General features: G+C 38.0%; 1 protein-coding gene across 2 annotated transcripts; it reads left to right on the forward strand.

Annotated features, from left to right (window-relative positions):
• The first annotated feature begins 2,598 nt into the window (after positions 1-2,598).
• On the forward strand, positions 2,599-26,055 carry NUDT9 (nudix hydrolase 9). 2 transcript variants are annotated; one of them, XM_074228125.1, is made up of 8 exons: positions 2,599-2,779; positions 8,460-8,699; positions 11,631-11,726; positions 12,912-12,998; positions 18,604-18,715; positions 21,323-21,469; positions 22,672-22,756; positions 25,199-26,055. In XM_074228125.1, exons 1-8 carry the CDS (start codon positions 2,670-2,672, stop codon positions 25,372-25,374), a joined length of 1,053 nt encoding a protein of 350 aa, XP_074084226.1. In that variant the 5' UTR covers positions 2,599-2,669; the 3' UTR covers positions 25,375-26,055. The 2 variants fall into 2 exon arrangements, with proteins under 2 accessions (XP_074084226.1, XP_074084227.1); XM_074228126.1 differs by lacking the exon at positions 2,599-2,779 and adding an exon at positions 2,912-3,161.
• The last annotated feature ends 1,542 nt before the right edge of the window (positions 26,056-27,597 follow it).

A 27,597-nucleotide genomic window follows, 5' to 3' on the forward strand; every position in this document is an offset into this window, starting at 1 on the left:
ATATAGGGGCATAAGATACACTCCCAAATATCTGCCATCCTAACCTCATCTCTTTCAAATTGCTACAGGGGTAGGGTCCTGATCTGCAGGCCAGTCAGGGTCATCAGGCCATAAGCTTCAGGTACTAGGCCAAATTGGAGCGGGGGGGGGGGGGGGGGGGGGGGGGCTTGACATTTTCTTGGCATCCTACTCAGTGGAAGCCAAGTAACTTTAGTGCGGAGATGCCCAGTGGATTTGGTCAGATCCCACCTTGTGGCACATTCAAGTTATTGCCACAGTTGTAGTGTCATTGTTCCAACCTATTGGATTATAGTGGCAACCCCTATTGAAGAATGCATCATTGGCATAGACCTCCCAAGTTGCCCTGCTGGGGCAAATTGACACGTTGGCTGGCCATAGTTCATCACCACAATCTGTCTTATTCCAATAGGTGTGGGGTGGGTAGAAGATTATGACTTCTTCCCACTCCCCATGAATCTCTCTCATCAAGGTGGTCCAACTGAATTGGACCTAGAATTCCTGATGGGGAGAGAAAGACAACTGACACAAAAGCTGGGAGTTATACTCTGAGCCAGGGGTATCAAACCTATGCAAGTGTGGGCCAGAACTAGATTAAAACACAACTAGGCAATGTTTAACAACATAAGCAAAAACACAGTACAACACAGAGAATGCTAATTTGGGGTTTTCTAAGACAATATGCAGTCCACAGGGATCTGTTTCTATTTGATTGTTATCCCTTGTCCTGATCATCTCTGAGGTCCACAGCCCAGAGAAGCCAAGAAAGAAGGGTCAACAGTAAGAGGCAATGAGCTAGAGTTTAATGAGGGCTAAACTCTTCATTCACTTTTTGGGATGTAGAGATGGTAAATACCCGAATGGCCTTGCCCTCTTTTATATTGGGTCCACCAGTCATTGCACTTGATACCAGTTTGGATGCATTGCTCTCTGCTGGCCACGTCCAGCTGGCAGACAACATCCTCTACATTCACCCCCCCCTCAAGACCCCACTGATCTCCCCCAAGACCTGATAGGATCCCCAAGCTGGACACAGAAGCTGTGATTTCCCCATCCATACCCCCCCATCACTCAATAAGCCTCAGGGGTGGGTTCCCTATCACCTCCAGGGTCAAGGCCTTGGAGGCCCTTTTCTGCTTTGGGCATTTTCACCAGCTGGGCTTCTCTCCTCTCCATCTCCTCCTCCTGAGGAATGCAGAAATGACCATTCATTCACTTTGACTTTTACACTGTGCCCTGCCCCCTCTTTTTCAAGTTCTGTCTGTTAGAGATCTAGTTTTCCTATTTCCCTCTTACCTCTGTGTCATAAACTAATCTTCTCCCTACCCAGGCAGGAAGTCATCCCTTGTAACTGAATTCAAAAGTGTGGGGCAAAAAGCAGTTAAGTAACCCGTCAGTCTGACAGCACATGCTCAACTCCGCGCCTGTGGTCCCCCACTGCTGCAAAAGGCCTTGGGTGGAGCTTTCTCCATTCTTTTCAGTATAAAGCCCCCTGCTGCCAATTAAGAGACAGACCCAGATACTATTACACTGTTGGTGGAGCTGTGAACTCAGCCAACCTTTCTGGAGAGCAATTTGGAACTATGCCCAAAGGGCAACAAAAATGTGCATACCCTTTGATCTACTGGGTCTGAAGAGATGATGGAAAAGGGTAAAGACATCACTTGTACAAAAATATTCATATCTGTTTGTGGTGGAAATCAAGTAAATGTCCTTCAATTGGGAAATGGCTTAGCATGTTGTGGTATATGTATGTCATGGAACACTATTGCTCTATTAGAAACCAAGGAGGGATGAGAATTCAGGGAAGCCTGGAGGGATTTGCATGAACTGATGCTGAGTGAGATGAGCAGAACCAGAAAAACACTGTACCCCCTAACAGCAACATGGGGGCGATGATCAGCCTTGATGGACTCTCTCATTCCATCAGTGCAACAATCAGGGACAATTTGGGGCTGTCTGCCATGGAGAATACCTTCTGTATTCAGAGAGAGAACTGTGGAATTTGAATAAAGACCAAGGACTATTTATTACCTTCAATGTAGGAAAAAACTGTTATCTTATTATGTAATTTTGCTATCTTTTATACTTTCTGTTTCTTCCTTAAGGATATAATTTCTCTCTCATCACACTCAATTTGGATCAATGAATACCATGGAAACCATGTAAAGACTGGCAAATTGCCTTCTGGGGGGTGGGGGGAGGGAAGTAAGATTAGGGGAAAACTGTAAAACTCAAAATAAATAAAATCTTTAAAAAAAGAAAAAAGAGACAGCCCCAGGCCCGCAGGGCCGGGCACCGCCGGGATCCGTTTCATTCGGAACAGCTCAAGGGGCAACAGGTGGCGCGGGGCCTGCTCAGCGGCCCGGGTACAGGCTGCTGCCCGCCCCACCCCCTCCACACGCGCACGCGCAGCGGAAGCTCCGGCTCGCAGGCCGCGGCCGCTCGGCCCTCTTCCGCGCCTGCGCGGGGGCGTGACGTCATGACGCTCCGGGGCCCGGGTCGGGGGTCAGGCCGGCGCTTCCCCGGCCGCGAGGCTGGGCCGCCCGAGCAGCGCCCCCCGGAGCCGGTCCTAGCGCCGCCCGCCGCCGCCCGCAGCCCGAGCCCGCGGCCCCAGCGGCCCAGCTTCCCGACGCGCCTCCGGGACGCCGATGGCTGCGCGCGGCCTGGCCCAGGCCCTAGCTTCCGTGTGTCTCGGCGCCAGCCTGTGGGGGCTGCCCGCCCGCGCCCCGCGGCTTCCGGCCCCAGGGCCGCCCTCCAGGTACTTCCGGCCGGGGGCGGAGGGCGCCGCGGGGAGGCCGGGGCGGGGAGGCCCGGGCGGGGAGGGGGCGGCGGGCCAGGGCGCGGGGGAGGGGCGGTGCCCCCGGGGAGGCGGGCGACGCCCCCTTCATCTGGTGTTTGGCTTGCCCGTCACGTGCGCATTTTAAACATTTTAAAAACTTTTAAGTTCCGAATTCCGAGCTTCCCCCCCCCCCCCCCAGAAGACCGGCAATGCCAGGGTACACATGTGACACCGTCTCCTTGATTGGGCAAATTCAGAAGCGGCACTTTTTAACCTTTGAATTTAAGGGTAAACACCAGAATGTATTAGTTGCCATGGATACTGTGCTTTAAGGAGACTGCTTTTCCGTGCTTGCTTTCAGGTGATGTTACTTTTTGTATTTATATGAAACATAAATGTGACCAGGGTGTGCATATTTGTGCATGTGATAGACACGTCATGTTTGTGTGTGCTATATACACCACGTACATGTGTATGCATGGGTAATACACATGTGTGCACCTAGGTGTCACACACATAGGGATGGAAGTATCCCCCTTCTTATCTGTTCAGAATGAAGCAGATCCCGAGAGTGCCCGGGCCTCGGGTTCTTAGGAAACACCTCACCTAACTAATCAAGACCCCCCAGTTTGCACCCTTAAAGGCTTAGGGATCCCTAGTGAAAGGAAACCGGGGCTTGGTGCCATCAGGAAAGTCAGCTCTGCCCTTAAAGACTAAGAAAATTTCTTATTTTATTGTCTTAGGTTTAGCTGTTTATTTCAGGAAGTGGTCTGCTTATAATAATAACTAATTATTGCACATGAGACACTAAGAGTTTTAGTATTAATTATCACCCTTGATCCTCACCACAACCCTGGAGATAGGTGCTGCGTTGTCTTCTTTATGCAGACGAGGAAGCAGGGAAATAGAAGTTAAATGATTGGACCTAAGGTAAGAATCTGAGGCAGGATTTGAACTTGGGTCTTCCTTACTCCAGGTCTAGTTCCCCATCACGATACCACCTAGCTGCCCTGTTTTTTCCCTGGAAATTCTGTATCTTTTCCTTGACTGCTGTTAACAAATCATCCAATTTGGTTCACCCAAGAGTCATGCATATCTGAATCTTTGTGTTTTTAACTGAGACGTCAGTTTTTAACAGAACCTGGAATGGACCTTGTTTCTAGGATAGATTTGCAGACGGATTTCTTATAATAGATTGACTTTCCAGGTTTTGAACCACTTTTGGAGGTTTCCTGCTTAAAACTGCAAAGTTTTAGTACAATTTGGTAAAGCCTGACAAAGCTCAAGTACATTGGCCTTGCAGCAATAAGCTCATGTGGTGGGAGCCAGTGCATTTCTTAGGAAGTTTCCCCTGTGAACAGATGGGCTTTAGGAAGAACATCAGATTAAGCCAATTGTAATTCATCAGAAAGTTTGGAGAGTTTCAGCTTTCTCACATGATTCCTTCTTTTTGTCTTTTCCTGAACCCCCGTTTATAGGTATTACTATCTTAAGCTAGAAGAAGAATCTTTTTAAAAAAATTCTTCAGGATCTGACTATAAAATAAGACTTTTTGTCTAAATATCATCAGAGAGATCTCAAATAGAAATTAAAAAAATCTTTTTACAGAGCTCCTCAAATAAAATGCAAATGTGTTTTTTTCTTTTTAAAAAAATCCATGTAACCTTCTTGGACATACTGAAATGCTTGACGTCCAAGCTTCCACAAATTGAGATCAATCTTTTCCTAAAGCTAAGCCCTTCAGGATTATGTGACAACCCCTCATGAATCAGTATCCAATTATTTTTGTATGAAGCATAGCCAGGAGGCCATGTGATCCTTAGTTATTTGTTTAGAGCAAGCAGCAACTTCTACAAAGTGATTAACAGAGTATTGGATTCTGGATTTATTGTTTTCCTTAGAAGGATAAGCCACTAGATTTTTTTGTTTTTATTTGTAAACCATAAAAATACATTGCTTATAGAGAATGATGGTATTTTATTGAGTGATGCTTTGTTTCTACATAGTGTCAAATTAATGCTTTAAAATTTCAGTGAACCCTTCCAGACCTATTGCATGGTTTGCCACGGGACTCTTCCTGATAATCCTGAGGATTGATACATATTCATTTAATGTACATACATTTCGATACAGCAGTTTAAGTTGTTTTGTGAAGCATTTATTTTTTTAATTCATTAAAAAGATCATGATTTAAACTTTTCTTGACAACTAAAGCAATTCTATATGTAAAGGGCTAATCCTACTTGATAACTTCAAACAACTTCTAAAACGTGTCTGTGTATAGAATTACTAAAACATAGTATTTGTTTAGGCATTTGTGTGGCTAGGTATCTGTGAAGATTCAATTAGACCTGAAAGAACGTTAGTAGTTCTTTATTATCTCCACAGTGGAATTTAAAATAGATCATTTATTACCATTATCTTTACTTGGCCTTTTCCATTGTTTTACACTGGCACAATAGGTGAAGTTTTAACCCCGAGTGGACTTCACTAGACATATTAACTCTTAAGAGGGAATATTCCACTCAAGTCTAATCTTGTTGCTTTTACAATCTTGAAGCTTACTGATCTGTTAAAAAGTAAAGTAAAACTTCTGTATCTTTTATATCACTTCTTTATCCAGTGCTCCCTTTGAGGATACATATTGTCATCATGTCACTTAGAAAAGATATGCTACTGTACAGGTCTAAACTTATACATAAATATATAACTATTAAACTCATGAGAAAAAGATGATTAAGTTTAAGAACTGATTTTCTCCAGTTTCTTAGAGTAAGAAGTTTAAACAAGTGATGGCCACAAAATGACAACAATAAAATCAAATCAATGAGCTCTTTGTACTTGTATTCCATTATAACAGTTCAGAAATGGTTGATAATTGTAATTCTGGAATGGTCAGAAAAATTAAGTGTGAAAAGATGCAGCATGTGTTTGTAAAAAGCAGGAAAATTTCTGTAGTTCTTGTTTAATTTCAGGTATCTGAACCCCCATATTAAGACCTTCCTCTCTCTCTTTTTAGGAAACACTCTATTTTCCATAGCTAAGGCCCAGCAAGCAAGCTGCCCTGAACCTGTCATAACAATACTTTGGTCTCACCTTCTTGATGCATTCCCCTGCAACAAAATCTTAGAATTGTTTCACAACAGCACCAGGACACAGATGCCTTTTGAAACAGCTAATCATGAAACAGATTCAGAATCAATGAGGTGGAAATAATTTTGGGCAGAATGTAAATAAACAAGGAACCTGCATTTGTTTTTTTTTTCCCAGAGTGTCAAATAAGGCAGTTATCTTAATAGGGGAAAACACATCTAACTTTAAATGAGACTGCATTACAATTTTGTTCAGGGTAAATTCAATGAAATTAAGTATGGATTTACAATTATAAATGGTCTCATAGAATCTCAGTTTTCCCAAGCACAAATCTTGAATTTTCAACTCCTGTTTTGGAGTCTATGTGAATCTTCTAAAGAATGGAAATTGAAAGCATTATAATGCAATATATATATATATATATATATATATATATATATATATATATATTGCAAACAATGAAATTATGAACATTCATTCCCCACTTAATGTTTAGAATATACCCTTTTATTCAGTCTTCAGAGGCAAAATTTTAGTATTTTTGTAGTTCAGCTGTATCTGACTGTTTTTGACCCAATTTGGGGTTTTCTTGGCAGAGAAACTGGAGTGGTTTGCCATTTCCTCCTCCAGCTTATTTTACAGGTTAAGGGGCAGCTTGTCTAGGGTCACATAGCTAGTAAGAGTCGGAGACTGGATTTGTGTTTAGGTCCTCCTGACTATAGGTCCAGCACTGTATTGTACTCCCTAGCCCCCTGATTTTAGTATAATATACTAATTTAAGAATACTAAAATAATATACTTATTACATATAATAGATGCAAATATTTTTATCAACTTGGTAAATTTCATAACTGGATGATTTTAAATACTGTTACATGATTACTTCATAATGATGATTTTCATGTTACATGATTATAGTTATTTTTCCACATCAAAAAGAATATCAAAATAGATGAAATAAAGCTTGGAGATCATGAGAAATTTCAAAATTAATTTTTAGCTAAGGAATAACTAACTGAATAATTTTATATGCATGAAATTCTTGTTACTCAATCCAAATGAGATACAAAACTGAACTTAAACTTTTCTGTAATACTTATTTTTTTGACCTTTACTGGACTTTTTGATAGCTGGAAAAGATGAGGACCTTGTTTTATGCCAATGTGGGTTAAGAAAATCACTAGTATTATATACCTGCTCTTTGGGAAATCCAAACTCTTACTTCTCATTGCCTTCTAATTAACCTCACATACAAACAATTTTTAATCCTCTTTGGTTAAAGCCCTCCAAAACTGCACCTCTCTTTCCACAATATTTTTTAACTTTTTACTTCCTTTATCCCTTATGTCTTTAATTCCCAGTCTGTCTACAAAAATTATACATATATTGGTGTAAATGGAAGGCATCCTCTGGGGAAAGGCACTGTGTGTAAAGAGTGGGAAAAGAGGAAGGAGTCACTAGCAAAGACTTCTTGAAGGTTTGAGGGGAGTTTTGAAGAAACTCATGGAAACTAAGAGGCAGGGGTGGCATCAGGAGATGGAATATTGTATGTGAGGAATAGTTGAATTGTAAAGTTACTTGGAGGAAGAGGATATATATATATATATATATATATACACACAAACACACACAAATATATATATATATATGTATGTGTGTGTGTGCATATATATATATATATATATATGAAAGATAGGAAGGTTCCAGATTGTGAGAAAGAGTATTTTATACCAAATGCAATGGGGAGCCATAGTACATTTAATTGTGGACAGTGGGGGAGCAAACATTGGCCTCTTTTGTTTCCTGATCTTTGTTCTTTAGGGAAATCATTTTGGCAGCTGAGTGGAGGATAGTTTGGAATTGAAGCAGTGAAACCAAGAAGATGACCTTTGGGATGGTCTCAAAGAGAAGTGGTGAGGGCCTGCATCAGTGTGCAGACTGTTAGTGGAGAGAAGGGAGATGTCAGAGACATTGTAAATGAAGGTAGCAGTGACAACACCTTAGATCTATTGGGCAAGTGCAGATGATGAGTTAAGGATGAGACCAAGGTTGTGAGCCTGTGTGACTTTGAGAATATTGGGAAGGAGGGAATTTGGAAGGGAGTGGGGTTTTGTTTTTGATGTGCTGGAGATGCTTGTGAGCCATCCAATGTGAGTTATTCAGATGTGGTGAAGTGAAGCTGAAGCTCAGGAGGGAAAACCAGTGCTGAAATCCAGTCCTGGAAATAATCTGCACAGAGTGGGTAAAAGTGTCCAGAAGAGACTGTTGGGGGACACCTACAGTGTGTGTGACCTGGATGAAGATTCAGCTGAGGAGGCTGAGGAAGGTGATCAGATGGGTGGGAGGAGAAGCAGGAGAGAGCAGTGTCAGGAAAACCTAGAGGAGAGTTACTGTGCCTAATGCTTGCATGTTGAGTGTGTGGGAAATAGGAGACACTGTTGTTGATTTCAGTATTTAAAGTGTTTGAAAAAATGATGGTTTCACTTCCTTCAAGGCAGGTTTGTTTTTTAAAACTTTAATTTTAAGGACAATCTGTGTAACACCTTTTTCTTTTTTTTTCTTTTAGTTGTTCCTTTTCATCACATTTGCTTCATCTAAGCCCAGTCATTATGTCAGGTTCAAAGGGTACCGATGAAAATTCCCACAACAAGGCTCGGACATCACCATATCCAGGTTCCAAGGTTGAACGTAGTCAGGTACCCAATGAGAAGGTAGGCTGGCTTGTTGAGTGGCAGGAGTATAATCCTGTGGAATACACTGCAGTCTCTGTCTTGGCTGGACCCATGTGGGCAGATCCACAGATCAGGTAAGTAAGAGGTGTAAAATGGAGCAATATGAACCCTGATTGGGGGTAATGAAATTATTAGTAAATTAAGACTTTAACACTTAATGTTTCAGGTTTGTTTTTAACTCTCTTGTCATATTTACATATAGTGATTGATTATTTTTTTCAATTTTTGTGATGAACAAGATATCTAGAATTAGCTATATAGCAGTTTGTCAGTACTTTTCAGATTTATTGATCTGTTGGTCCTCTAACTAGGCATTTATAATTTCTAACATATTCTAGTTTAATATTTGAGGAGCATATATACATATATGTGTGTGTGTGTGTGTGTGTGTACATATAATTCTCAAATTGTTGTTTTGGAGCCCTCAGGATGAAAAAAGAAGGAATTTTAAAAGGACTAAAAAAAAGCTTATCAGGAGAAAAACTTCAAGAGAAGAAGAGAAAATTTTGTTTAAATTTATAGCAGGACAGAACTTGTTCATATATGTATACCTTTTATAAACAATTTTGCAAATTTATCTGCATGGGGTTTAATGCAGATATATTCTCAAGTCAGTGTTCCAACTGACTTTTCTATTATTAGTCAGACTCAGTCTTAGAGAAATTCTAATTAGCACAGAGTACTGTGGGTTTTATCATTAGTAAATTATATTTATGTATCTTGATTTGAATTTCTTTTATTTTTCTCTCGGCCATTTATGATGGATATGCTTCAGATGATTTCAGGATCTAAGCAGTCCTGCCAACTCCAGCAATTCAGATCTAAGCCCATCTATGATTTCTTTTGTCTAACTCTGGGATTCTTATGATTAAGGACTATTCACTGTTTTTTTTTTAATTTCATTTTTTTTTGAAAATTTACTAATGAATCATTGAGAATTTATTAAGTACCTGCTTTTGTGTCAGGCATTGGGATTCCCAATATGAAGAATGAAATAATCCCAGCTCTTAAGGAGCTGTTGAGGACCAATCCATCTGTTTTTACATCAGCAGCAAACTGTCCAAGAGCATGTGATGATTGACCAGCTTGAAGTTAACATGTTCAATCCCTCTCCCCCAGCCTGCCTCTCCCAAGTTCCTCTGTTTCTTTTCTGAGTCTAGCGGCTAGAGCCACCTTTTCCCCAAATTGCTTTGTGTCTCTTTTACATACCCCTATCCACATGTTGGCTCCCCAGGCTACTTTGTAAACTCCATGAGGATAAAGGTGGTTTCATTTTTGGTGTCTAGCACAGTGCTTGTGAATCTCATTTAGGAATCCGTGAAGTATTATGGAGTTTATTTTAATGAGCAGAATATCATTTGAAACAGGGCTTTAGTATCTATAGGAAATTGTTCTCTTTGTTTTTTATTGCAGTGGATGCCCTCCATAACAATGGCAAACGCCTTTGGCAAGCAAGTGTATTTTTGTTTTATTCCTTGATATTAATAATCACAGCCATATTATTTTTGTTGTTTCTCTTAAGGAATCTCATTATCTTAATATGGATATAAAAGGTGCCTTTAAGTAGTATTGTGTCAAATAGTAAACACAATGGGATTTTAATTTTCTGTACCTTTTTTTTTTTTTTTTTTTTTTTTGGTTTTTGCCCAAGGTCACACAGCTAGGTAATTATTGTCTTGAGGTCCTCCTGACTCCTGGGTGGGTGCTCTATCCACAGCTCCACCTAGCTGTCCCACTCTGTACCTCTTAAGTCATTTGTGTGTCTAGCTCATTTGGGGTGTGCTTAGGTAGATTGCCTCAAAAAGCATCCTTGGTCTATTTCTGGGGACATGTTTGTTTGTACATAAATTGTAGAAATATGCTCACTTTGGGAACCAGCCTTTGCAGTTAAGATTGGTCACTTTCATTTTTTGTGTTGTTCCCAATTCTGATCCCTCCCTTTTTTTTAAGGTTTTTGGCAAGGCAAATAGAGTTAAGTGGCCTGCCCAAGGCCACACAGCTAGGCAATTATTAAGTGTCTGAGACCGGATTTGAACCCAGGCACTCCTGACTCCAGGGCCGGTGCTTTATCCACTATGCCACCTAGCTGCCCCTGTTTTTTTTTTATTTTTTTTTAGGTTCTGATTCCCTTCTCAAAGAAATTATTCATAATAAAGCATTTGTGAAGCTTTTGGAGAGGCTTCAAGTCTTTGGATGCTTTTGTTTCCTGGTTTTGAATCTCACTTTCCACTAAATTTTCCTGTCTTTCTCTTCTGTTGTATTAAAATTATCAAATATTAAGACATATGTTATCTTAATTTGAAGGTACTTATCAAGTTCTTCATAGATAGCATGTTAGCAGAGTACTAAAGTATATATAAAATTGACTTTCTAGTCAGGGTAACCAAGACTCAAGTCCTGTTTCTAGACAAGTCATTTAAATCTCTTAGTTTCCCGATTGAATCTCTTAAGATGTAGTTGCAGGGGGCGGCTAGGTGGCACAGTGGATAAAGCACCGGCCCTGGAGTCAGGAGTGCCTGGGTTCAAATCCGGCCTCAGACACTTAATAATTACCTAGCTGTGTGGCCTTGGGCAGGCCACTTAACCCCATTGCCTTGCAAAAACTTAAAAAAAAAAATGTAGTTGCAGAATAGTTGCTGATCTGCTGTAGTAGATAGAATTTCTTCATCAAGGAACTCTCTAAATTGAAGAAATCACATGCCTAAGCTGGGGTAAAAAAGATATTTGGACATACATTTAAGACAATCTAATAACTATATCTTTAAATTTGTTATAATTATTTATTAATAAGCTACACAAATGATCTGCGTGAAAATTGAAGAATAAATTAGTTTTATTCTTTACTATTTGGAAATGAGATAAAAATGTGCATATGGAAAGTGGAAGTCAACTTTTTAAAGCAAATAGAAATAAATCTGGATCATCTGTCTTTGAGGAATAACAGATTGAGTTTTAAATACAAATTATCATTGCTTATTTGACCCCGGTTTTTATTTTCATTGTAGTGAAAGAAATTTTTCTCCAAAATTCAATGAAAAAGATGGACATGTCGAACGAAAGAGCCAGAATGGCTTGTATGAGATTGAAAATGGACGACCTAGGTAGGTACTATGGCTGACCCATTAATTATTTCTGGAGGCATAATTAGTTTATTGAATAACTTTTCAGGTAATTGGTTTTAAAGTTGTAAATTTAGCATAATTGTTTGATGGAAATATATTTTGAAGTTAGGCAAAACAAAAAGTAAGAATGAAAATAATTTTATTACTATTTTGTATAACAATCATATTTTAAAATAGATTTAAAAGCAAGAATATTTAATATAAATAAGTGACTTTTCTTCAAAATAGTGTCATTAAATTTGTGGATTTATATCTGCTGCAGAATGAATTCTGTGCCTCTATAAAGAAAAAGGTGAATTAACTGCCACAAAGAAATAGATATTTGAAAGAGACACGGCCAGACAATGAAATATGAGAGAATCATGGGAATTAGTAGCATATTAGAAAGATTGTTAATAAGGTAATTTTATCACTATACCATGAAAGCTTGGGATTTCAAGGAACATTTTATCTGGAAGAAATTTACTGCGTCATTGGATTACTACTATTTGTTGAGTCTCGGTCAATTTTTTAAGTTCTATTTTGTTTCTTAAATTTTGTAAATTCATTATTTCTGAGATTTTGCTGTAAAAAAGCTATGATATCACTGCCATTGTTAATTAAATGTTTTACTTTGTATTGCTCAGTGCATGATGAGGAACAAAACACTTTCCAGCTGGAAACTGACATTTTGAAAAGTGAAACACATTGGGCTTATTTAATAAGCATTTTGGTTTGTGGTTATTTTTTGGGAGGCAGGGGAAGGAGAGTAAGCAAGAAAAGGGGTAGTCATCAGGGTTATTATAAATCATCTAGATAGAGCTTATTATCTCACCTGACCATTCTCAGGAGCCCAGTTTTGGTTATAATGCAGCCTACGTGGTTTGGGTTCAAAGTGGAATAATCACAGGATTTTCTGTAATGTATATATATTTTGTAATATATATATATATCCTCTTTAGAGTGAAGTCTCTCTTTTGGGTCAAATTCAAAGGGGAAGATAGAATAGAGCAAGATATGATTCAAAACCAAATGACTAATAGATATTAACGAGTCACAAAATTAGAGACATGATTTCCCTCTAGTTGTTGTTATTCTTTCTTTTGGATTATTGCTGATTGGGCTCCATTTGGAAATAAATAGAAGATGTAAAATTCAAATTACTGTCTTGTTTTTCTCTTCTAGAAATCCAGCAGGTCGAACAGGACTGATTGGGAGAGGACTTTTGGGGCGTTGGGGCCCAAACCATGCTGCAGATCCCATCATTACTAGGTAAAAATTCAAAAAGTTTAAAAGTAAAGAAATGAAAGGATGAGGAAAACCATAGACCTCATCCTTACTCTCACTTATAATTTTTTATCTCCTAATGCCCTGCATTATGTCTTTCACATGTATTGTTGTTCAGTCATTTTTTTTTCAGTCTTGCCCACCTCTTTGTGAATCTGTTTGGGATATCTTTGGCAAAGATACCAAAGTACTTTGCCATTTCTTTCTCCAGCTCATTTTGTAGTTTTTTACATCATTAATGCTAAATTAACATTTGTTTGAATTGAAAATGTATTCTAAATATGCTGTAGCTTTATTCTTTATAATTGTATTTGCCACCTCCCATTATGTACAGCATTGTGTAATGCAGAGGTTCATATACATGGCCCATGACACTCCCAAGTGTGGCCAGAACTAGATTAAGATGTTACTGTTAACAAAATAAATAAAACACAATAAAGCAGATAATAATGAATTTAAAAATTAAGTCAGTGTGTGTCCCACAAGCATCCTTTTGTATGGATTAGTGGCTCCCAATTTTTTTTGCATTTTGATATCACTTCTTTAGTAGATTGAGAATTAGCTGTAGAGTCAGGAAGTTAAAATCCTGCCTTGTGACATTTGCCGCTGAGTCATCCTGGTCAAGTTACTTAACTTCTTAGTACTCCAGGAAATTAAGACTCTAAGTTGTAGAGTATTTGCTATAAAGAATTTTTTAAGAGCCATTGGATTAGCTGAAAGCTGACCCCTCCCCCCCATTTAGATCCCAGACCTTAGACAACATATTTTAAGAAATCATAAAAGAAAACTGTCCAGATCACTTAGAATTAAAGGGCAAAGTAGAAATAGAAAGCATCTTCTGATCACCTGCTCTGTTCTTGGGGTTAGAGTCAAACAACTTCTTTTGGATGAACAGCAGATCTGTTCTTCAGTCTGCCCTGCTTCTTTGACCTGGAACTGGGGAAGTGAATGATAGTGCTTTAGGAATAATACTGTAATCTGCATAAGAGCAGACATCTGTGGGTCTGGCACTTTTCTAGAATTAATACCCAGCCTGTTTTTGTTCTTGCACAGGAATATTTCATGCAGTTGTTTTTAGCTTGACCTCATTCTAACATCTGTAGACCTCTCTTCTGTCTTATATAGATTTGGATTGGAAGAATGGCCCACTATGGTTTTTATCTTAGACTTCCTAATCAGGAATAGGTTGGTGCAGTTTTTAGATGTTTGTGGAAGAGTTGTGGGAGAGAGTATAGCTATACTTCTATTTTTTTTTTTTTGCAAGGCAGTGGGGTTAAGTGACTTGCCCAACGGCTAGGCAATTAATTATTACATGTCTGAGGTCAGTTTTGAACTCAGGTCCTGCTGACTCCAGGGCCAGTGCTCTATTTACTGCACCATCTAGCTGCCTCTTCAGCTATACTTTTTTGCTGTTCCAGCATCTTGTTTCTATTCATTTCCTTCATTTTCCACCTTGTGTTTCATTCTTTTATAATAATGTAAAGTTCTTGAGGGAAAGGGCTGCCTCACTTGTGCTTAGCACAGTTCCTGGGCCCATTCATTCTTCTGTTCATTTCATTCATTCATTCATTCATGGTAGTGCCCTCAATAGTAAGAGGGAAGTTCTGAAGAGGGAAGAGTTTGGGTGGAAAGAGAGTGAATGAGCCATGTTTTGGCTCATAGTAAGTTTGAATGTCACCCGGCACATTTATTTTGAAAGATCCTGGTTAGTGATGTGGGTGTGAAGATTTGAAGAGAGACTAGGGTTGATTAAAGAGATCTGGTCATAGTCTTTTGTCATCCCACGTTTTCCTCTGCCTTAAGACCCCAACCTTGTTAGGTGGCACAGTGGGCGGAGCTCAGGAAGACCTGAGTTCAGTTCTGGCTTCGACACTAGCTAGATGATCCAGGACAAATCAGTGTGCTTCAGTTTCCTCAGCTGTAAAATGAGAATAATTATAGCACTTTGCTCCCAGTTGTTGCGAGGAAAAAATGAGCTAATGTGTGCAAAGCACTTTGCAAATCTTAAAGTATTATATAAATGTTATTGTTCAGTTGTGTCCAGCTCTTTATGATCTCATTTCGGGTTTTCTTGGTGGAGATCCTGTAGTGATTTGCCATTTCCTTCTCCAGTTCATTTTACAGATGAGGAACTGAGGTAGCAGGGTGAAGTGATTTGCCTGGGGTCACACAGCTAAAAAGGGTCTGAGATGGAATTTGAACCTAGGAAGGGGAGTCTTCCCAACTCCAGACCCAGTGCTCTATGATGCGACCCTAGCAGTTATTGTTTCTCTTTACCATGACCTCCAATCTCTTCACCTCCTGGTTTTTTCCAAAGCACTGGGTACTCTCTTCCCTTCCCTTCCCTGTCTTCACCCTTTGATGATTGATTTCAGCTCTACACTGTCATCTACACTTGGGTCCTTTCCCAGTTGTTGATTATGCCATATGAGGCCTCTTAGGTTAATCCCACCATCTGTAGTCTGCTCCTATTCATGTGTGCTATTGAACAGCTGGGGAAAAAAAATCACAAATTTGTGTTTAAAAATCTCACTTGGGCTTTTTTTTATTGGAGAAAAGCCATCCTTTTACCCTTCCATAATTGATTAACTATTTTACTCACCACAGAGACTATTCTAGACTTTTTCAGATCTCTTCAGTCCTCCCATGACACTCCCTTCCCCACCTCCTCAGTTTAGGGCATAATTCACTCATTTAAAAAATTTCTGGTGACCTATTTTTTTTTTTTTTTATAGTTTTTGCAAGGCAATAGGGTTAGTGGCTTGCCCAAGGCCACACAGCTAGGTCATTATTAAGTGTCTGAGGCCACATTTGAACTCAGATACTCCTGACTCCAGGACTGGTGCTCTGTCCACTGCACCACCTAGCTGCCCCAGAAAAAGGTCATTTTCAAGAAAGGCCATTTCATTTCCCTTCTTCCTCCTCTTCTTCTCAGATCACTCATATGTCTTTCCCCACCATCTCCTCTTTTATCCCTACTACACTTGAAGAGGTGGACCTTCTTGGAAAGGCAAAACCTGTCTCCAGTCAGTCTTTATCTCATTCCATCCTATTGTCTACAGAAGATTGTCCCTGACCCCTCTGCAGCCTTGGACAATTTTGGTCACCTGCTGGATACTCTCTCCTGTTTGTCTGTCTGTCTCTCTTTCTCTGTCTCTTTTTGGTGACATGGTTAACCTACCAGTCCGATTACTTAGTTTCCTTTGCTGGTTTGGGGCCATGTCCCCCGGGGTGTCACTAAGACTTTGTCCTGAGAGTTCTTTTTTTCCCAGTGATCTCATCCACTCCCACAGGCTTAGGTATCATCTCTGTGCAGATGGTTCTCAGATCTGTTTGTTGAGCTTTGATTCTGTTTGCTGAACTGTAATTTCTCTTCTTATTTCTAGTTTAGCATCAGTGTCTGTCTGTTGGATATCTAGGTCTGGATGTCTGTAGAACTCTTTAACTCAGTATGTCCGAAAACAACTGTAGTTTTCCTCTCTGGGCCCTCCCTCTCTTGCCAGCTTTCTTATTCCTGTTGAGGGCTCTGCTCTGCTCCTAGTCAAGCATGTTCTCTATCTCAGTGTTTGACTCCTCGTTTTTCCTCATTCTCACATATTTATCACCAAGTCACATCTCTGCTTTGTGGTCTAGACTCATGCAATGATCAGCTGGTTGTCCATATAAGCACAAGGGTCTCCCCATCGTATCCATCTTAGTTTGAGCTGCATAGTAATCTTCCTAAAGCCTATATTTGACTATATCACCCCCTTATTCATTCAGCCTCCAGGAACTCACGTTAAATGCAATATCAAATCTAAAATTCTTTGACATTTAAAGTCTTTTACAACCTGGTACTTTCCTACCTGTATAGTCTTCTTTTATTTTCCTCTACATGCACACATTATCAGATTTGTGCTTTACAAGTCATAATTTGATAACATCTAGTGATGCTGGCTTTTCCTTGCATTTCCACAAACAAGACATTTCATCTTAAAACTCTGGGCATTTTCTCTGGTTGTCCCCTGAAATGTTCTCTTCCTCATCTCTGTCTCCTATCTTCTCTGACTTCCTTCTAGTTCCAGCAGAAATGGCATCTTCTAAAGAAAGGTTTCCCTAACTCCTCTTAATTCTAGTGCTTTCCCTCTAAATTATTTCCTCCTTAACCTGTGTATAGCTTGTTTGTCTGCTTGTTGTTTGCCCATTTGATTGTTAACCTCTTGAGGGAAGTGACTGTTTTTTGCCTTTTTTTTATCCCCAGCACTTAGCATAGTACCTAGCAGGTAAGAAATTCTTGATAAATAATTATTGCTTGACTGACTGTGAGGAGGATAGTTTGGAGAGAGGAGAGATGTGAGGCAAAAAAGACAAATTAGGAGACTATCATCTTTCTTCTAGACAGTAAAGGCCTGAGTTGAGGTAGTGATCCCATGGGTGGAAAGAAGGAAATGGGTGTAAGATATATTTTGGAGGTAGATTTGACGAGATTTAGGAGACTATGAGAGGGAAGAAAGGAGCATGACCCCCAAATTGAGAAATGAATAGTCAAACCCTCAACAAAAATGGGAATCGTTTGAATGAAAGTGAACTTTGCTTTTAGGGAGGATAATTGTGTTTGAGATTTGGGATTTTTAGAAACTGAGGGAAATTGCTATATTGATTTCAATCAAATAATATGCTGTGAATTCCTAAAATAAAAGAAAATGGTTCTCGATCTTAATTCACTCATTTAAAAAATTTCAGGTGACCTAGTGAACTATATAAGCTCACCATGAGTTACCAGTATGACAAGACAGAGACAAATGCTAATGTAATTTGGAGTATTATGTCCTGGCCTGGACACCACATTTTAGGAAGAATGTTGACCATGAAAGTTGTTCAGAAAATGATCATCAAGACCTTGCCATTTTAGATTCAATTGAAGGAATAGGAGATACTTGGCTTGGAGGAGAGACTTGAGACAAAGATGGGGTGGGGAACATAATAGAACTATAAGCTATGGTTATAAGTTGCTGCAAGGTAAATTTTGAGTTGGCTTATGGAATATGTCCAAACAGTGAGAATTATCCATTATTGAGCTGGTCATAGTATAGGTAGTTCAGTTCTTCTCTCCTTGTAAGTCTTTAAGAGAAATCTGGAAAACTATTTGATTAATATGTTGTCAAAAAAAAATCTTTTTTATAGATGCCAGTTAACCTAGATGACTTCTGAGGCCCTGTAATTCTCTGAAATGAAATTCTGTTGCTCAAGTCAATGTTTGTGTTATTAAATTGATTCCTTAAATAGTCTTTGTAGTGCTCTGGATGTTAAAAAAGCTACATTTATTCTACTCTGAATAATCAGAGAATTAATAATAAAGAGTACTACAGTATTTAGTATGATATATTTTTGGACTAGTTTTGCACTGGTGTGAAATTCAAATTATTTTACTACAGACAGTAATCATTGCTTATAATACTAATTCACAAATGGAAGCTAGTCAGCTTAAATGAAATTGGATTCATGCTTTGCCTTATAATAACTTAGGTGCTCTGTTTTCATTTATTCATAAGTTTACATAGATTCTAGTCTACTTTATTCTAAGTTAAAAGACTTTTATTATTATTTTCAGGTGGAAAAGGGATAGCAGTGGAAATAAAGTCATTCACCCTCATTCTGGGAAAAATATCTTACAGTTTGTAGCAATCAAAAGGAAAGACTGTGGAGAATGGGCAATCCCAGGGGTAAGAATTAAAAATGAGTTTAACATTTTTCAAGTTTATTTATATTTTGTTACTGATTTAATAACCACCAACAAAGCTAAATAATCAAATAAACTTACATAATAATAAATAAAAAGTCAAACTGTGCAAAACAGAACTCATTATCTTTATCCCTAAACCTGTGCCTCTTCTCATCTTCCCTGTCATTATCTAGGACACCACAACCTCCTACTCTTCCAGGCTTTCAGTCTGGCTGTTGTACTTCATTACACTCATATATTCAGTTAGTTGTAAAATCTTGTCCTTGCTCTTCTTTCAGCAATTCTTGTCATGTGTCTCCTTCTCTTTGCTTGTGTAGCCTCCGCCCTAGTTTAAGCTTTCTTCAGTTCTTACCTATACTGTTTAGACAGAATTCTTTCAAACCTGCCTCAAGTCTCTCCTAGTCCATTCTATCTTCCATGGATCTGCCAGAGTTGTTTTTCAAAGCCTAGGTCTAACCCTATCATTCTCTGGCTTAGTGAACCTATGTGGCTTTCTGTTAAATAACTTGCAGGTCAGTTGTAAGATTCTTTGCCATTTAAAGCTTTTCTCAACTAATCCCTTCCTGCCAGCTTACACTAGATGCATCTCCATACCCGTTACTATCTGTTTGTGCTATGTTATTTGCTGTTCTTTGCCCAGGATGCTTCATCTCCATTTCTTTGCAGGGGCTGTCTCCCCTGCCTGGGATGCTCTCCTCCAATCTCTCCAGACTCTCTGGTTTCCTTCAAGACTTAGCTCAAAATGCCACCTGCTGCAGAAGGCCTTTCCTGTCCCGCCCCCCCCCCCCCCCCCCCCCCCGCCTCATCCTTCTAGAGTCTTCCCCTCACAGATGACCTTCCATCCAGTCTGTGTTTATCTCAGGAATCTACTTGTAGACATCCTGTCTTCACTGTTAGAATGGAAGCACTTTTTAGGGTAAGGACTGTTCCTCTTTTGTCCTTGTTTGCCCAGTGCTCAACACATGACTCCCATATTAAGACATATTTGCTGAGAGTTGTTCATCAGGTCACAGACTCTTATGATAATAATAGTTGAGTATAATGTACTATAACAGTTATAATAATTATATTGTTCATTTTTCAGTCATGTCTGACTTTAAATGATCCCATTTGGGAATTTTCATGCCATAAATACTGGAGTATTCTCCAGCTTATTTTTACAGATGAGGAAACTGAGGCAAACTGGGTTTAGTGACTTACCCAGGACTTGCCCAAGTCTAGAAGTGTTTGAGGCCAAAACTGAACTCAAGAAGATGAGTTTTCTTGTGGCTGCCCCAAATAATTACATTTATATAGCCTTTAAGGTTTACAAAGTACTCTATACCCATTTTCTCAATCAGAATTGCAGGAGATCATAAGAGGTCTTCTATTCCTATACTTAAACTTTTCAGATGAAGAAGGCTCTAGGTACAGTCTTGCCTCAGTTTTATACAGAAATGGCAGTGCCAGGATTTGACCTTGTGCTCTTTTAAGTGTTTGCATTTCATGATTGAAACTCCTTTAATCTTTCTCCAATTTGCCTTTTAAATTTCTAGGAACCCTTTCACATTGGCCTTACTTATTTAGTCACACATTTTGATTATTCCGCTTCTGTACTTTTGCTTATGTCATCGCCTAGCCTTGATACCCTTCATTTATCCAACTCCATTCTATTTCTTGTGGCCCTGTTAAATACTCCAGCCTATTCTGATCTCTCCCCCTCTTTATTTTTTAATTCATTTAGGATATAAGTAAGTCATATACTTAATCATATATTATCTGAGTTGCCAGATTTTAAGGAACTATCTTAATTGCCATCCTTTTGTACTCTGTGGAGGTATTTTCATGTATTATATCTTTTCTCCTTTTAAAGATAGATTTCCTTCATATACCTTAAAGCCCCTAATATAATGCAATGTGTGTGTGTGTATATATATATATATATATATATATATATATATATATAATATTTAATAAATACTGGATGAATAACTAAATCTTAAAGATTAAAAGATTCTGGTACTGGGATGGACCTGTTTAAGGATTAAACATTTTCTTCCTATTAATCGTTTTTAATTCAAGCAATTGTTTTGTGCTCTCAATCAAATAAAACTACACCAATAATCACCATAAAAGTATAGGAATATTTCATTGGGATCCAGGCTTAAGCAAGGTAGTTTATCACTTCAGTAATAGATTTTCTCCACTTGGATTAAGATAGGAGATGGTGTTAAACTAAAGAGAATAAAAAAGGATTTCTGGTATGTATGTTTTAACTTCCTTAGTTGATAGGATGGCTGTGGACTAAACTGATGTTGGTTTCACTTCCTCTTCATGTTAGGATGAATATGTTGCTATGCCAGAACTGAGCTCTGTCTTCTAAGCTAACTCTTCTCTCTCTCTCTCTCTCTCTCTCTCTCTCTCTCTCTCTCTCTCCCCCCCCCCCCCCCAGTCAGTTCTCTACACATCAATCCAGAATTTAATGTTCTAAGGACAGAAAGAGGAATGTGGTTATATCTGTACCCATACATCTTGAAATGTATAAACATACATGTTAGCTGGATAGAAATATATATATTCAGATACACTTTTTGTATGTGTTTCTTAGGGGATGGTGGATCCAGGAGAGAAAATAAGTGCGACCTTGAAACGAGAGTTTGGTGAAGAAGCTATGAACTCCTTACAGAAATCTAGTGCTGAGAAGCAAGAGATGGAGGAGCAGTTACACAAGCTTTTCAGCCAAGAACATTTAGTGGTAAGAAATTGCTTCCCAGGGGTGGCTAGGTGTTGCAGTGGATAGAGCACTGGCCCTGGAGTCAGGAGTACCTGACTTCAAATCCAGCCTCACACACTTAATAGCTGTGTGGCCTTGGGCAAACTGCTTAACTCCATTTGTCTTGCAAAAACCTTAAAAAAAAAAAAAAAGAAATTGCTTCCCAGCAATTAGTCAAGAGTCAGCATCTGCTTTACCTCAGACACTGCTGAGCAGACATCAGGGATCTGCTCTGGATGACCCAAAGCAGCTCCTGTACTTGCAGTTCTCCAAACAGATGAAATTTAAATTTGCTTCAGGTGACTAAAATGTTGAGGAATTTCCATTTCCAAGGAAAGTTTGCCCAAGTTCTTTAGGAAATAAGGTCATGTTTAAACATTCACTGGGGCGGCTAGGTGGTGTAGTGGATAAAGCACCGGCCCTGGAGTCAGGAGGACCTGGGTTCAAATCTGGTCTCAGACACTTAATAATTACCTAGCTGTGTGGCCTTGGGCAAGCCACTTAACCCTGTTTGCCTTGCAAAAACCTAAAAAAAAAAAATGATTCACTGACTCTGGTTCACAACACAACTGTTGTGAATCTATGCAAGTTCCTCTACCATTCCCAAATCAAATCCCAAGCCCTTAATCTCTAAAGCTAGTTTTTTCTCTGGCCTCTGGCTTAATCCAGTAGCTTTTGTCCTGGTTGCCACTGCCTTCTGGGATCTGTTGCTTTTTCCATCCTTTACTGTTTCTTGATGTCTCTTCTGTAGTATCCTTCCATTGTCTGGGTCACTGTTTTTCATTCTCATATCTTTCTCCCAGTCAGAATGTTTTACCAGATGGCTTTACATAGAAGACATATAAAATGAGGAACTTTTTAGTTACACAGCTTCTGTATTTTGTAATTGCTGAATTAGGTCAATTGCAAAAATTAGTAGAGGCTGAATTACGAAAATTTTCCTTTTCCATATTGTTAAACTACCAAGAGGTATTGAGAAATAACTGAATGTCCGTTCATTTATCTTAAGCTACTGTACTCATAAGTTATTTTGGATTTTAAAAATTTAAAACTTGAAAAAATTCCTAAATGACATTTTTTCTTGAATTTGAACTGATCTGATAGATATTCATTTTTCTTGCCATGCTTAATGTACTGTTTCCTTATGTTTGACAAATTATGTTACCTATCTCATTTCTTACCAGGTGTATAAGGGATATGTGGATGATCCTCGAAACACTGATAATGCATGGATGGAGACAGAAGCTGTGAACTACCATGATGAAACAGGTAGAGAATCTGATTAGCCTGCAGTGAATGCCTTCTTATAGCTGTTGTAGTAACAACACATTGACCTTTGTCTTATTGTCCTAGGGAGGGATAAAATTTCCTCATGTAACCCAGGGGGATGGGTGTCTGTGTCTGTGTGTGTGTGTGTGTGTGTATCTATATGTGAGTTTGTGAAATAGCTAACCAAGATTAGAAGTTCACCCAAAGGCCATGGAAAGACCAGGGCCACATGGGAAATAAACATGTAACCTGGACTTTATCCTAAATGTGCTCAAAATTATAGTTTGTACTTTATTACTTCAGTTGATTAAAATGTTATAGGGCAATCCAATCAAAATCCTTCTGATAGAATAAACTTCAAGATATTAATATTAGGTGTTGAATCTATGCCGTAAATACCATAAGAAAATTAAAATTGAAATTTAGATGTTAATAAATTCTAACTTTTTTGTGGACCTCTGATTAAATCTGTTAAAGAAAATGATGTGAGGTAAATTTCCAGCCACTAGTGAATAACTTCAGTGACAACAATTTGTATTTTAATGATGACATTGGGTAAAATTTATCTGGGTAAATTATTCTGGAAAGTATATAGGATTAGGCATTAGATGTTTTGGTTTTAAGTACCAAATTGTTTTTGTTTTTGTTTTTGCCCAAGGTTATGCAGCTAGGTAATTGTTAAGTGTCTGGGGCTGGATTTGAACTCAGGTCCTCCTGACTCCAGGGCTAGTGCTCTATCCACTGTGTGACCTTACTGCTCCCTTAAGTACAAATTTTGATACTATATCATCACACAAAAAATAAATTTACCTTTTTAAGCCTCTGTTATTTTCTATTTAGAGACAATAATACCTGTCCTATCCCACTGAACTGAGTCATGAGCTCACATGAGGTAGTACATATAAAAGTGCTTTGAAAAGTGAAGTTTTCTATGTAAAAATGTAAGATATTATTACTCTTAATAATTTCCTTTTCCTAGTGAATATCAAGCATCATTGTCATTAATCCACAAACATTATTTATGCATCATTATGTTGCAAGCACCATTCTAAGCATTAGATACAAAACCAAAAATGAAATAGTTCCTTGTTGCCCTCCAGAAGCTTACTGCCTATCAGAATGACTTTTTATCAGACTTAACAATAAACGTGTTGCTAGAGCAAATATTTGACACTGAATTACACAAATAAATAATGTAATTTTTAAAAATTGATTGAAGGAGCAAATTCATTGTTCTCAGTCTGTGAGGATTTATCATGTTAAAATGTAAATAGTTTGTTTGTAAAACTTAACTTGATTTTTTTTCAGACTCCTATCTTTCACATCTCTCTTTTTTTTAACTTACCTTTGAAAATTTCAATTAGAAAATTACAGGGGAGAAAGAAAGCTTTAATCATAAATCCTTTGTTATCAGTATTGTAGGCCCTGGGAATACAAGAACTGTATACAATAAGAAGTTTACATTCTGTTGTGGGAAACAGTACTCAGAAAGATAATAAATACAAAATTATACAAAGCAAATGTGAAGTTATATTGGTAGATGAAATGGATACACATAACTATATATGGGAAATATACCTACAGAAATGAATATGATAAAAGTTAGACTGCGATAGAAATTTTTAGGCATTACTTAAAGCAAATTAAATTAATGAATATGTGCCTTATGACCATCTTCTCCAGAAGTCAGGGGGCAGAGAAAAAAATTGAGATAAATTCCCTTTGGAATAAGACCTCTTCTCCAAGGAGTTTATAGATAAATTTCAAGCAGTCTGTGAACTTGTTTTGGGGAAAAAAATATATATATCTTTATTTTCACTAACCTCTAACTATAATTTAACATTTTCTTCAATTAATAATATAGGCAACACATCACAGTGGTATTACGCTTCAACATACTACCAAATGAGTCCATAGCACAAAAAGTATAAGAATGAGTGCTTTAGAAACATTTAGAAGGGGAGATCATGTTTAAATGATCTGTTTGAATTTTTTGAATATTTCAGTTTATCTTTTTTCTTTGACTCCTAAGAATAATTAAGGGCTGTAATATGCAGATAACCTAAATAGAAACTTCTTTTTTGAAGATAATTTTTCAAACAGGTTTATCTCTATTTAGGAACTTAGTTGAAAATGATCATAGATTTATTTGCATGTAAGGCCCAATGAAGTGAAGTGAAATTTCTTGCCCAGGGTCCCATAAGTATTGGAACTGAGATTGAACTGAAGTCTTGACCCCAAATCTACCACTCTTCCCATTGTGCTCTGCTGTTTTTGAGGTAGTTGGGAGCTAACTAATCTATAGAAAGTTGGGTGTCGGTCCCTTACTACTTAGGATTAAAATTCAGTTCTGAGAATAATACTTGAAAAAAGGTGTGGAAATGGTTTAAAAAAAAAGAAATCCTTAGCTTTTTTTAATGATAGTTTTTGTTTTGTATTCAGGTGAGACAATGGATAATCTGGCTCTGGAAGCAGGAGATGATGCTGGGAAAGTGAGATGGGTGGACATCAGTGACAAGCTCAAGCTTTATGCCAGTCATTCCCAATTCATCAAACTTGTGGCTGAGAAGCGAGGAGCTCATTGGAGTGAGGACTCAGTTCCCGGCTGCCACGGATGATGAGAGCATCAGAACCACATGCATTTCAGGTCTTCAAATGAACAGTTGTGGAGGGCACAGAACAAACATTAGAAAGGGAAGGTCGCTTATTTTGATGGTTGTTTTATTCATTTCTGAAATTGTATTTGAATATTTTTTGCGTCATGAGTATGATAGAAAATCGAGTGGAATGCTTAAAGTGAAGAAAAGCTTTCTAGCTAGAAGAGGAATATAAAAGTTGGCCTCTGTACTTGTTATATTTAGACATTGCTTAAACCAAATTAAATTAGTGCTGCTTTTGAAGAATTGCAGAACTAAATAAAGAAATGATTGATAATGACATGTGCCTGATGACCGTCTTCTCCACTCTGTTCCCAGCTGGGTTGATTGGTTCTTTCTCACCATTCCTCTGCACTCAAAGCTTGGAGTGGGGCTGCCTCTTTTAGGACACCGTGAGCTCCAGAAGGAGCGACATCATTGGAGAGTCTCTAAAGCCCAATTCCGTTTGTATCACCTACTTCAGATTTAGCTTTGGGTGGCCTTGTGGAATTTGCTTTTAAGAACTGAACCTTTCTTGGCATTCTTGATTTTAATAGGATCAATTTTATGAAAAAAAATTTCATGAATGGTGAGAACCAGAGCTCATATTGTTTCCATTTTAGAAAACTCTTCTCAATAAAAACTTGTCTAGGAATTGAATAATTTAGAATGATGTCATGTTTTATTTTATCTTAATTTTATATGATGAATCAACCTTAAGATTATTAAATGGTTTCATAATTATAATAGTTTATATGTTTAGCATTTTGGTTTTCAAAATGCTTTTCGCACTATCCCATTTAATCCTTCTGAGCCTATGAGATTGCTTTCTTCCTTATTACTACCATTTTATAAAGGAGTAAATTTGGACTCAGAGTGAACAAGAGACTTGGTAGAGCCACATAGCAGTATCTTTCAGATATGAAATTCAAACACTGACCTTTCTAACCCTCCAAATCCAGGACTTTATCCACTACACCAAGTTGCCTCATTAGTACGGAACTGAAGACAATTAAGGACTAATGGCAGGTCTTTCAGTTTTTGAGGGGAATAAGGCTTAATAATGTTACTAAAGTGAAATGAAAATTTGAGTGCTAGATGAATATATCTCTAAAATCAAGACTAAAGTGGGTTGTGATGAATCCATGAGGGGTTGCTTTTTTAATGCTATGTGAGGGCAAGTAGATTATGCTATTGACAATATAAGTAGCCCCTCAACTTATAAATGAGCTATTTGTCAAAGATAAAGTTGTAATTTGTTGTTCTGTTCTATAAATACTGTTCTTTGTGCCTATAAAATATTGTTTAGCTCATTATCTACGTGAATACCAACGAAATCACAGATCCATCTCTAGCCCTATAGCAAACTTATTACCACGTTTTAAAATATTGTTTGGGAATTGTAATCCTAGTTCTAAATTAGGATAATAACACATCATTGTTTACCTCTGTTCCATGGACAATTTGTTCATCCTCTCTTCATGCTAGTTCAGTTCACATGGGAAAATGTTGGGGAAGAGGAGGCTAGAATAGAATTTAGGACTTGGGTGAAAGAATTTTTGATAATTTTTTAAGGAAGAGGGAAAATCTTCTCCAGTGGGTCTAATTTGGTGTAGACTTTGTGCATTGTGGTTACCACAAAAAAGATCTAAAAAATCTTGGAAACCACCGTTGATGGAGCAAGGAGACTGCTTATAATTTTTGAAGAGGAAACATTGCTTCTTCATAGTGGTTTTGGATAGAAATTTCTTAAAGATACTCTTAAGAGAACTTTGGAATTACTTATAGCTTATATTTACTTATTTAGGTAAATTTTGGCAAGCATGGAAAATAATGAGTAACAATTTATTAAGAAATAGGTATTTGTTAAGGAATTTATATTCTGCTGTTTTCATGAGATTACAAAACAGTTTGTTTTTTATATACTGATTTCATAAGATTACAAAACAATTTGATTTTATTTTCTTGCAGAGAAGAAATTCTTTATACTTTGCGAATTATAGAATTTTTACTTGAGTTCTTAAAGACTACAAAATGGTATTTTTTCCTACTGTGAGCCACATTCAGATTAGGAGTGTAAATTTGAATTTCCAGATCCATTTGTAAAACAGAAAAATAGCATAAACTATTTTAAGAAGAAACTACTGTTGGGGGTGGCTAGGTGGCATAGTGGATAGAGCTCCGGCCCTGGAGTCAGGAGAACCT

This window comes from Macrotis lagotis, chromosome 3 (assembly GCF_037893015.1).
Source record: "Macrotis lagotis isolate mMagLag1 chromosome 3, bilby.v1.9.chrom.fasta, whole genome shotgun sequence".
Lineage (NCBI taxonomy): Eukaryota > Metazoa > Chordata > Mammalia > Peramelemorphia > Peramelidae > Macrotis > Macrotis lagotis.